Below are 12542 nucleotides of genomic sequence, written 5' to 3' on the forward strand. Positions count from 1 at the left end.
GAGAGGGGAGGTAAATACAGAAGTTAAAGTGTTGTACTTAAATGCGCGTAGTATAAAAAATAAAGTGGATGAGCTTGAGGCTCAGTTAGTCATGGGCAAGTATGATGTTGTAGGGATCACTGAGACATGGCTACAAGAGGACCAGGGCTGGGAACTGAATATTCAGGGGTACACAACGTATAGAAAAGACAGACAGGTGGGCAGAGGGGGTGGGGTTGCTCTGATGGTAAGGAATGATATTCATTCCCTTGCAAGGGGTGACATAGAATCAGGAGATGTTGAATCAGTATGGATAGAAATGAGAAATTGTAAGGGTAAAAAGACCCTAATGGGAGTTATCTATAGGCCCCCAAACAGTAGCCTTGACATAGGGTGCAAGTTGAATCAGGAGATAAAATTGGCGTGTCAAAAATGTAATGCTACGGTGGTTATGGCAGATTTCAACATGCAGGTAGACTGGGAAAATCAGGTTGGAAATGGACCCCAGGAAAGAGAGTTTGTAGAGTGCCTTCGAGATGGATTCTTAGAACAGCTTGTACTGGAGCCTACCAGGGAGAAGGCAATTCTGGATTTAGTGTTGTGTAATGATCCTGATCTGATAAGGGGACTAGAGGTAAAAGAGCCATTAGGAGGCAGTGATCACAACATGATAAGTTTTACTCTGCAAATGGAAAGGCAGAAGGGAAAATCGGAAGTGTCGGTATTACAGTATAGCAAAGGGGATTACAGAGGCATGAGGCGGGAGCTGGCCAAAATTGATTGGAAGGAGGCCCTAGCAGGGAAGACGGTAGAACAGCAATGGCAGGTATTCCTGGGAATAATGCAGAGGTTGCAGGATCAATTTATTCCAAAGAGGTGGAAAGACTCTAAGGGGAGTAAGAGACACCTGTGGCTGATGAGGGAAGTCAGGGACAGCATAAAAATTAAGGAGAGGAATTATAACATAGCAAAGAAGAGTGGGAAGACAGAGGATTGGGACTCTTTTAAAGAGCAACAAAAGTTAACTAAAAAGGCAATACGGGGAGAAAAGATGAGGTACGAGGGTAAACTAGCCAATAATATAAAGGAGGATAGCAAAAGTTTTTTTAGGTACGTGAAGAGGAAAAAAATAGTCAAGGCAAATGTGGGTCCCTTGAAGACAGAAGCAGGGGAATTTATTATGGGGAACAAAGAAATGGCAGACGAGTTAAACCGTTACTTTGGATCTGTCTTCACTGAGGAAGATACACACAATCTCCCAAATGTTCTAGGGGCCGGAGAACCTAGGGTGATGGAGGAACTGAAGGAAATCCACATTAGGCAGGAAGTGGTTTTGGGTAGACTGATGGGACTGAAGGCTGATAAATCCCCAGGGCCTGATGGCCTGCATCCCAGAGTACTTAAGGAGGTGGCGCTAGAAATAGTGGAAGCATTGGAGATCATTTTTCAATGTTCTATAGATTCAGGATCAGTTCCTGTGGATTGGAGGATAGCAAATGTTATCCCACTCTTTAAGAAAGGAGGGAGAGAGAAAACGGGTAATTATAGACCAGTTAGTCTGACATCAGTGGTGGGGAAGATGCTGGAGTCAATTATAAAAGACAAAATTGCTGAGCATTTGGATAGCAGTAACGGGATCATTCCGAGTCAGCATGGATTTACGAAGGGGAAATCATGCTTGACAAATCTACTGGAATTTTTTGAGGATGTAACTAGGAAAATTGACAAGGGAGAGTCAGTGGATGTGGTGTACCTCGACTTTCAGAAAGCCTTCGACAAGGTCCCACATAGGAGATTAGTGGGCAAAATTAGGGCACATGGTATTGGGGGTAGGGTACTGACATGGATAGAAAATTGGTTGACAGACAGAAAGCTAAGAGTGGGGATAAATGGGTCCCTTTCGGAATGGCAGGCAGTGACCAGTGGGGTACCGCAAGGTTCGGTGCTGGGACCCCAGCTATTTACGATATACATTAATGACTTAGACGAAGGGGTTAAAAGTACCATTAGCAAATTTGCAGATGATACTAAGTTGGGGGGTAGTGTGAATTGTGAGGAAGATGCAATAAGGCTGCAGGGTGACTTGGACAGGTTGTGTGAGTGGGCGGATACATGGCAGATGCAGTTTAATGTAGATAAGTGTGAGGTTATTCACTTTGGAAGTAAGAATAGAAAGGCAGATTATTATCTGAATGGTGTCAAGTTAGGAGGAGGGGGAGTTCAACGAGATCTGGGTGTCCTAGTGCATCAGTCAATGAAAGGAAGCATGCAGGTACAGCAGGCAGTGAAGAAAGCCAATGGAATGTTGGCCTTCGTAACAAGAGGAGTGGAGTATAGGAGCAAAGAGGTCCTTCTACAGTTGTACCGGGCCCTGGTGAGACCGCACCTGGAGTACTGTGTGCAGTTTTGGTCTCCAAATTTGAGGAAGGATATTCTTGCTATGGAGGGCGTGCAGCGTAGGTTCACTAGGTTAATTCCCGGAATGGCGGGACTGTCGTATGTTGAAAGGCTGGAGCGATTGGGCTTGTATACACTGGAATTTAGAAGGATGAGGGGGGATCTTATTGAAACATATAAGATAATTAGGGGATTGGACACATTAGAGGCAGATAACATGTTCCCAATGTTGGGGGAGTCCAGAACAAGGGGCCACAGTTTAAGAATAAGGGGTAGGCCATTTAGAACAGAGATGAGGAAGAACTTTTTCAGTCAGAGGGTGGTGAAGTTGTGGAATTCTCTGCCTCAGAAGGCAGTGGAGGCCAGTTCATTGGATGCTTTCAAGAGAGAGCTGGATAGAGCTCTTAAGGATAGCGGAGTGAGGGGATATGGGGAGAAGGCAGGAACGGGGTATTGATTGAGATTGATCAGCCATGATCGCATTGAATGGCGGTGCTGGCTCGAAGGGCTGAATGGCCTACTCCTGCACCTATTGTCTATTGTCTATTGTCTAAACCGAAGATCTCGGAGAAAACCCACACAGGTCACGGGGTGAACGTACAAACTCCGTACAGACGGCGCCCATAGTCAGGATCGAACCCGGGTCTCTGGCGCTGCATTCACTGTAAGGCAGCAACTCTACTGCTGCGCCACCATGCCGCCCTTGACATTAACCAGCATCTGCAGTTCCTTGTTTCTGCCCCTGTATTCTCGTTCTCAACCCCTCACACACTGTAGTCACGCTCTTTCACTTGTACACTGTACGTTCAAATCTTCCCAGCCTTATTGGAACCACTTATTTCAATGAAAATAGCTCTATTTTTTAAAGTCATTCTTTGCTCTCTAAATTGTCTGTACTAAACCCTCACCATGTTTGACATGCCTCTGAAGAAAGAGGATCTAAAATTGCACAATCGGTAAAATTGAGCGAGCTAGTCACACTTCCCCTCCATCACCTTGTCAAAGCGGAACTGAACAGCGGCGTAAAAGGACATGAAACACCAGGAATCCACACAGTCCAAAACAGAACTCTGAACACATATGGGTTTGTAGGTTAATTGGCTTGGTCTAAAATGTAAAATTGTCCATAATATGTGTAGGATAGTGTTAATGGGCGGGGATCGATGGTCGGGGTGGACTCGGTGGGCGCAGCGGTAGAGTTGCTGCCTTACAGCGAATGCAGCGCCGGAGACTCAGGTTCGATCCTGACTACGGGCGCCATCTGTACGGAGTTTGTACGTTCTCCCCGTGGGTTTTCTCCGAGATCTTCGGTTTCCTCCCACACTCCAAAGATGTACAGGTATGTGGGTTAATTGGCTGGGCAAATGTAAAAATTGTCCCTAGTGTGTGTAGGATAGTGTTAATGTGCGGGGATCGCTGGGCGGCGCGGACTCGGTGGGCCAAAGGGCCTGTTTCCGCGCTGTATCTCTAAATCTAAAAAAAAATGAAAGCTAAGTAACAGTAACGCGTGTGAAGAAGTGAGCAATATGCGGCACGGTGGCACAGCGGGTAGAGTCGCTGCCTCACAGCGCCAGAGACCCAGGTTCGATCCTGACCATGGGTGCCGTCTGTACAGAGTTTGTCCGTTCTCCCTGTGACTGTGTGGGTTTTCTCCGGGTTCTCCAGTTTCCTCCCACACTTCAAAGAATTGGAGGTTTGTAAGTTAATTGGCTTCGGTAAAATTGTAAATTGTCCCTAATTTGTAGGATAGTGCTAGTGGTCGGCGCGGACGCAGTGGGCCGAATGTTTCCGCACTGTATCTCTAAAGTCTAAAGTAAAGTCTAACGCATCACCACCCAAGACGTTGTCTGTCCATTCTCTCTACAGATGCTGCCTGACACGCTGAGTTCCTCCAGCACTTTATTTTACTTCTTCATAAGATACAATACAATACAATACAATATATCTTTATTGTCATTGTACCCAGGGGTACAACGAGATTGGGAATGCGCCTCCCATACGATGCAATAATTTAAGTAATTTAGACAACAGCAACCCAACGAAACAATTGTAACAGTTTTAGACAGGGTAAAGTGCAAGTTGATCTATGCATTGTGACCATCCGGCTCAGCAGGACCGGTTCATAGCAGCTATGGCCCTGGGGATGAAGCTGTTCCTGAGTCTAGAGGTGCGGGCGTAGAAGGCCTTGTATCGTCTGCCCGATGGAAGGAGTTCGAACAGACTGTTGCAGGGGTGTGAAGAGTCTTTGTGGATGCTGGTGGCTTTTCTGAGGCATCGTGTGTTGTAGATGCCCTCCAAGTCTGGTAGCTGTGTTCCGATGGCCCTCTGAGCTCTATGGACTACCCGCTGTAGAGCTTTCCTTTCTGCCTCCGTGCAGCTGAGGTACCACACAGGGATGCCATGCGTTAGGATGCTCTCTATGGTGCAGCCGTAGAAGATCGTCAGCAGCTGTTGGGGTAGACCAGACTTTTTCAGTGATATCTTTTTCAGATCATGTGAAAGGAGCAGAATTAGGCCATTTGGCCTATCAGGTCTACTCCACCATTCAATCATGGCTGATCTATGTCTCCCTCCTTACTCTATTCAATAGTAAATAGCCAATTTATTTGTCACAAACACATAAATGTGCAGTGAAATGAAAAATTACCCGCAGTTCAACAATAAGACCAATAAGAATAAGCAATAAAAATATGCAATAACACATACAATCATAAACCAACACCAAACAAAGGAAACATCCATCACAGTGAGTCTCCTCCAGTCACCTCCTCACTGTGATGGAAGGCCAGAATGTCTTTTTCTCTTCCCCTGCCGTCTTCTCCCGCGGTCAGGCTGTTGGAGTTGCCACGTCGGGGCGGTCGGGGCTCCCGACATTGAAGCGCCACGCCGGACGGTGAAAGGTCCGGTGAAAGGTCTCATGCTTTCTCCCCATAACCCCTGACATCCGTACTAATCAAGAATCTATCTATATCTGCCTGAAATATATCCACTGACTTGGCCTCCACAGCCTTCTATGGCAAAGAATTCCACAGATTCACCACCTTCTAACTAAAGAAATTCCTTCCAAAAATAACGTCCTTTAATTCTGAGGCTATGACCTCTAGCCCTGGACTCTCCCACTAGTGGAAACATCCTCTCCACATGGGCTGTATCCAAGCCTTTCACTATTCGGTACGTTTCCATGAGGTACTCCCTCATTCGTCTAAACTCCAGCGAGTGCAGGCCCAGTGCTGTCAAACGCTCATCGTATGTTAACCGACTCATTCCTGGGACCGTTCTTGTTTGTATAAAGCTGGTAATGCAGCCAGACACCATGGGGAGGAGTGCTCGGTACAGGAAGGGAGGCTTCACTCTTTAGTTTCACACCGAGCTGCGCTGCGAGATAACAGGGCAAGGCGGCAGATTTTACAGAGTGAAACAATGGAGCCAGATAGAAACAAAGTGATTTGGGAGGGGGAGAGATTTCTGGATGCTGGGGCTTCAGCAGTTCAACGCAGGGCAGCAGGGCAAAGGAATCCTACAGGCATCAGGCTATTAAACACGACAACCGCCGAATAAGCTCTGAACTAGAGATCTGGGTGCATTGGTTTTGCCTTTTTGCATTATTATTGTTAGTTTTTAATGTGTGTATATATAAATAAATATGTATACACACACACATAAATTATATATATATATAATATATATGTGTGTGTGTGTGTGTGTGTATATATGAGTGTGTGTGTGTGTATATATACTGTCATAAAAAAAATATATATATATACTCTCTATATATACAGATGTATAATACACACATAATATATATGAAACACATATTTACAGTGTATATATAGTGTATATATGTGTGTGTGTATACAGTATATATGAATGTGTATATATGTGTGTGTGTGTGTAGAAATATAAATATATTAAAAAATATATACATACACACATACACATATATAATTATATATATATTTTTTTTTCATTGATGATATTGTGTACAGTGCACTATGTTTACATATTCTGTTGTGCTGCTGCAAGTAAGAATTTCATTGCTCGGTTTGGGACAGGTGACAATAAAACACTCTTGACACTTGACGTAGACACTAGGAACTGCAGATGCTGGAAACTTGAGCAAACAAGTGCTGGAGTAACTCAGAGGGCCAGGCCGCCTGACCTGCTGAGTTTCTCCAGCACTTTGTATTTAAGAACAAAAGAAGTGGTGAATGTATCCAAGATGGTGGTTGGAGGGGTGTGGAGTTCGTGAAATCTGGGATGGCACGGTGGCGCAGAGTTGCTGCCTTGCAGCGCCAGAGACCAGGGTTCGATCCTGACTCCGGGTGCTGTCTGTATGGAGTTTGTACGTTCTCCCTGTGACTTGCTTGGGTTTTCTCCAGGTGCTCTAGTTTCCTCCCACTCTCCAAAGACGTACAGGGTTGCAGCTTGAATGGCTTCGGTAAAATTGTAAATGATCCCTAGCGTGTGTAGGATAGTGCCAGTGTGCAAGGATAGCTGGTCGGCATGGACTCGGTGGGCCGAAGGGCCTGTTTCTGCACTGTATCTCCAAACTAAACTAAACTAAACTAAAACTAAAAATAGTTAAGGAATGGTAAAGCTATTTACTTAACATAGAAAATAGGTGCAGGAGTAGGCCATTCGGCCCTTTGAGCCAATTCAATGTGATCATGGTTGATCATCTAAAATCAGTACAGGGCCCTAGTGAGACCGCACCTGGAGTTTTGGTCACCAAATTTGAGGAAGGATATTCTTGCTATTGAGGGCGTGCCGCGTAGGTTTACTAGGTTAATTCCAGGAATGGCGGGACTGTCCTATGTTGAAAGACTGGAGCGGCTAGGCTTGTATACACTGGAATTTAGAAGGATGAGAGGGGATCTTATCGAAACATATAAGATTATTAAGGTGTTGGACACGTTAGAGGCAGGAAACATGTTCCCAATGTTGGGGGAGTCCAGAACCAGGAGCCACAGTTTAAGAGTAAGGGGTAGGCCATTTAGAACGGAGATGAGGAAATACATTTTCAGTCAGAGAGTTGTAAATCTGTGGAATTCTCTGCCTCAGAAGGCAGTGTAGGCCAATTCTCTGAATGCATTCAAGAGAGAGCTTGATAAAGCTCTTAAGGATAGCGGAGTCAGAGGGTATAGGGAGAAGGCAGGGACGGGGTACTGGTTGAGAATGATCAGCCATGATCACATTGAATGGTGGTGCTGGCTCGAAGGGCTGAATGGCCTACTCCTGCACCTATTGTCTATTGTCTATAGTACCCCGTTCCTGCTTTTTCCCCATCCCTTGATTCCTTTAGCCCGAAGAGCTAAATCTAACTCTCAGAGAATTAGCTACTGAGACTGTGCCTCACCATTTTGGACATCTCTACTGTGAATTAGCAGCACGTTGTGGGAAATACATACTGATTTTCACATCATTGATTCACGTTACCATTTCAGATTTACCCAGTGGATCTTGCTTTTTAAACGCTCACGTTTCCTTGGGAGTGTGACTGAACACAGGAAGGGAAGCTACCCACTTGCTCAACTCTTCCCACTGCTGCAGCAACTGGTCGGCCTGGGAGCGGTGCTGCAAGGCCCCGCTATCTCCCCTCGCATCCGAAACAAAGAGAAGCTGTGAGATCATTAACCCCTTCATCCCAGGGAACTGGCGGTCTCCGGAAAGAAACGAAACACAATGCCCCGAATCTTACACGGCAGTCCATCTCTGTAGTCTTCACCACTCGATGGTTGCAGGAAGCCACAACACTGGTATTGTTCAAAGTCACTCATGTAAGAACACTTCACCTCCACCCCCTACCCCCCCCCCTCCCTATTCCTTCCACCCAATACTTTCGACACAACACTGGAGGAATGGGGTGAGGGAGGAGACCCTTGTACTGACCACTTTAAACATTTCATTTCACTTTAAATGCTTCAGATATGAAAGATGGACAGAGAGTGGGGAGGGAGGGGGAGAATAAAGGTCATGCTAACAACTCCTCATCTTTCACGTTCAGTTTATTTTCCAGGTCCACCGTATAAAACATTTAATAAAAAAATATTAAACTGCATTATTTAACACAAATCATGATTTGTTTGTTCTAACGATGTTAATTTATTAGAATGATTTTCAATTGTAAAAGATCCAACCTGCTTTTTTTTTCTTTTTTTTTTCTTCTTTTCTCTCTCTCTCTCTCTCTCTCTCTCTCTCTCTCTCTCTCTCTCTCTCTCTCTCTCTCTCTCTCTCTCTCTCTCTCTCTCTCTCTCTCTCTCTCTCTCTCTCTCTCTCTCTCTCTCTCTCTCTCTCTCTCTCTCTCTCTCTCTCTCTCTCTCTCTCTCTCTCTCTTTCTCTCTTTCTCTCTCTCTTTCTCTCCCCACTGATATATATGAAATTATATATTTGCTTGTAATTTTTTTTGGACACAGTTGCAAAATTAAGCAATTTTGCAAAGTTCTGAAACTTTAAATAAAAACACGCATCATCAGATATGCATCATCTGATCAAGATATCGAAACAAAGAACTGCAGATGCCGGTTTTACACCAAAGATAGACACAAAGTGCTGGAGTAACTCAGCGTGTCAGGCAGCATCTCTGGCGAAAATGACTCGGTGACGTTTCGGGTCGGGACCCTTCTTCAGATTGAAAGTAGACAATAGACAATAGGTGCAGGAGGAGGCCATTCGGCCTTTCGAGCCAGCACCGCCATTCAATGTGATCATGGCTGATCATTCTCAATCAGTACCCCGTTCCTGCCCTCTCCCCATACCCCCTGACTCCATTATCCTTAAGAGCTCTATCTAGCTCTCTCTTGAATGCATTCAGAGAACTAGCCTCCACTGCCTTCTGAGGCAGAGAATTCCACAGATTCACAACTCTCTGACTAAAAAAGTTTTTCCTCATCACCGTTCTAAATGGCCTACCCCTTATTCTTAAACTGTGGCCCCTGGTTCTGGACTCCCCCAACATTGGGAACATGTTTCCTGCCTCTAACATGTCCAACCCCTTAATAATCTTATGTTTCGATAAGATCCCCTCTCATCCTAGATGAGGGCAGGGGGGGGGGGGAGGGGGGAATGAGGAGGCTGAAAAGATCAAGCTGCTTGTTTTGATGCAAACAAAAGAGAATGCTGTATTTTAAATTCGCTTTTCAGCACCTCTATTTTCTTGGACTATGTCTAACCATTTGGGGCATTTTGAGGGCAAGGGGAGATGCTGCAATCCAATGGCCTCCTGACCAGCAAATGTATCCTTGAATTGGTCCTTCATCTCTCACCAACTTGCACCCCATCACAACAACATCACAGGAATGTGAAATGGAAATAGACAAACAGAATGTGAACCTGCAATTAGTGGAGAGAACAAGTTATCATTCGGCAGGTGGCACGGTGGCGCAGCGGTAGAGTTGCTGCCTTACAGCGCTGAAGACCCGGGTTTGATCTGGGATTGCACTGTGGCGCAGTGGTAGATTTGCTGTCTTACAGCGCCAGTGACCCGGGTTTGATCCTGACAATTGGTGCTGTCTGCACAGAGTTTGTACGTTCTCCCTGTGACCTGCGCGGGTTTTCTCCGAGATCTTCGGTTTCCTCCCGCACTCCAAAGACGTGCAGGTCACAGTGAGGAATGTGGAGGAGTCACTGTGGTGGATGTTCATGTTAAAATGTATTTTGTGTGTCCTGTTGCTTTTTATTGGTATGGCAAATGAAATTCCTCGTATGTTGCATACTTGGCTAATAAAGTATGATTGCGAGTTGTGAATTGTGAATTGAATTGTCTGTAGGTTATTTGGCTTGGTGTAGGTGTCAATTGTCACTAGTGTGTGTAGGATAGTTAATATGCGGGGATTGCTGGTTGGTGCGGACTCGGTGGGCCAAAGGGCCTGTTTCCACGCTGTATCTCTAAACTAAACTAAACAAATTTACAAATGTACCAAAAATTTGAATCGTTGTCTGCTGACGTGGATTGAGATTTCAACGGCTAAACCTGGCCGTTGATTTGCATCGACTGAATGGCGGTGACAGGGGAGGAAGGTGTCAACATTTTTTTAGTTGGAGTTTGTTTAAAAATGGAAAATGAACAGACCTCCAACGTCTCGGCCTATCTTTGCTTCTCCGAGACGCTCGCCCAAACGCTTGCTCGTCACGGCTCCTTCTGCTTTTGGCATTGCAAGTAGATAGAATCTTTGCAGCATTTTCATCGCGATTGTTCGGAGACGAGAGGCAGTTTGGCGGGCCAGGGGCAGCAGGTCACACAGGAGAGAAGAGGCTTGAGACAGATTCAGAGTGTCCTCTCAGCACCAGTTATAATTAACACAAACTGGACTGTCAGATTGTCTTGGTCTGGGTGGGAGATAGATACGGGGAGGGGGAGGGGGGGGGGGGAGAGAGGGAAGGGAGAGGGGGAAGGGAGAGGGGGGGAAGGGAGAGGGGGGAAGGGAGAGGGGGAAGAGAGAGGGGGAAGGGAGAGGAGGGAAGGGAGGGGGAGGGGGGAAGGGAGGGGGAGGGGGGAAGGGAGGGGAGGGGGGAGTGGGGTTGGGGTGGGGGAAGGGAGAGGGGGAGGGGAGTGGGGTTGGAAGCTGACATTGGGGTGGGGAAGTTGAGGAGGTTGGGGGAGGGGAGTGGGGGAGGGGCAGGGGAGTGGAGAGGAGGGGATGGAAGCTGATGTTGGGGGAGGGGAAGCAGGGATGTACTGGGGGCTGTTCATCTGTGGTGGTTTTCCGTTCTCATATCTCGTCTTTGTCAGCTACAAAAGAAACGAGGGCCTCAGGGTGAAGCCCAGAAACCAAAGCTGTAATTTGGAGATTTCACAGCCAATGTGCGATCGGGATATAAAACGGAACACAAAGGGAGCAGCTGTACATTGCGTGTGAGTGCAATATGTGTGCAAGGAAGTGTTTGTGTGAGCGTGTGAGCATGTGTGTGTGTGTGTGCGTGTGTTGGTGTGTGTGTGTAAGCATGTGTGTGTCAGCGTATGTGTGTGTGTGTATTGGTGTGTGTCAGCATGTGTGTGTGTGTTGGTGTGTGTGAACGTGTGTGTGTGTGTGTGTTGGTGTGTGTGAGCTAGTGTGTGTGTGAGTGTGTGTGTGTTGGTGTGTGTGAGCATGTGTGTGAGCTAGTGTGTGTGTGTGTTGGTCTGTGTGAGCTAGTGTGTGTGTGTTGGTGTGTGTGAGCGTGTGTGAGCTAGTGTGTGTGTGTGTGTTGGTGTGTGTGTGTGTTGGTGTGTGTGTGTGTGTGTGAGTGTGTGTGTGAGCTAGTGTGTGTGTGTGTTGGTGTGTGTGAGCGTGTGTGAGCTAGTGTGTGTGTGTGTGTGTTGGTGTGTGTGTGTGCGTGTGTGTGTGTGTGAGTGTGTGTGTGTGAGCGTGTGTATGAGCTAGTGTGTGTGTTGGTGTGTGTGAGCGTGTGTGTGAGCTAGTGTGTGTGTGTGTGTGTTGGTGTGTGTGTGCGTGTGTGTGAGCGTGTGTGTGTGAGCATTTGTGTGTGTGTGTGTGCGTAGGAACATAAATAGACAATAGACAATAGGTGCAGGAGGAGGCCATTCGGCCCTTTGAGCCAGCACCACCATTCAATGTTATCATGGCTGATCATTCTCAATCAGTACTCCGTTCCTGCCTTCTCCCCATACCCCCTGACTCCACTATCCATAAGAGCTCTATCCAGGTCTCTTGAATGCATTCACAGAATTGGCGTCCACTGCCTTCTGAGGTTCACGGTGCTGACAGGTGGAGGCATTTATGTACAAACACTTGTTTGTACATATGGAAGAGTAGATTAGTCTGGGTGTCGGGGGTTATGGGGAGAAGGCAGGACAATGGGGTTAGGAGGGAAAGATAGATCAGATTTAGATTTAGAGATACAGCGCGGAAACAGGCCTTTCGGTCAACCGAGTCCGCGCCGCCCATCGATCCCCACACATTAACACTATCCTACACACACTAGGGACAATTTCTTTGAAACATTTTTACCCAGTCAATTAACCTACAAACCTGTACGTCTTTGGAGTGTGGGAGGAAACCCACGCAGGTCACGGGGAGAACGTACAAACTCCGTACAGACAGCACCCGTAGTCAGGATCGAACCTGAGTCTCAGGCGCTGCATTCGCTGTAAGGCAGCAACTCTACCGCTGCGCCACCGTGCCGCCACGGCGGAGTAGACTTGATGGGCCGAATGGCCTAATTCTGCA

At 46.6% G+C, this 12542-nt stretch overlaps 1 protein-coding gene across 1 annotated transcript; it reads right to left on the reverse strand.

Moving 5' to 3' along the window:
* Window positions 1–4274: 4274 nt before the first annotated feature.
* On the reverse strand, window positions 4275–8153 carry LOC144606618 (uncharacterized). Its single transcript, XM_078422890.1, has 4 exons — window positions 8075–8153; window positions 5633–5751; window positions 5142–5240; window positions 4275–4824 (listed from the first exon to the last, which is right to left on the reverse strand). The coding sequence occupies exons 1-4, from the start codon at window positions 8151–8153 to the stop codon at window positions 4483–4485; spliced, it is 639 nt and encodes a 212-aa protein (XP_078279016.1). The 3' UTR covers window positions 4275–4482.
* Between the last annotated feature and the right edge of the window lie 4389 nt (window positions 8154–12542).

Source organism: Rhinoraja longicauda, chromosome 27, assembly GCF_053455715.1.
Source record: "Rhinoraja longicauda isolate Sanriku21f chromosome 27, sRhiLon1.1, whole genome shotgun sequence".
NCBI lineage: Eukaryota > Metazoa > Chordata > Chondrichthyes > Rajiformes > Arhynchobatidae > Rhinoraja > Rhinoraja longicauda.

What these genes read in the sequence shown, in the direction of transcription:
- LOC144606618 (XM_078422890.1), bottom strand. Translation starts at nt 8,153, where the DNA reads ATGAGTGACTTTGAACAATACCAGTGTTGTGGCTTCCTGCAACCATCG. An exon ending in ACGGTCCCAGGAATGAGTCG is followed by an intron (nt 5,241 to 5,632) that starts GTTAACATACGA and finishes CAATGTCGGGAG; the next exon opens with CCCCGACCGCCCCGACGTGG. An exon ending in CCTTCCATCACAGTGAGGAG is followed by an intron (nt 4,825 to 5,141) that starts GTGACTGGAGGA and finishes CTACCCCAACAG; the next exon opens with CTGCTGACGATCTTCTACGG.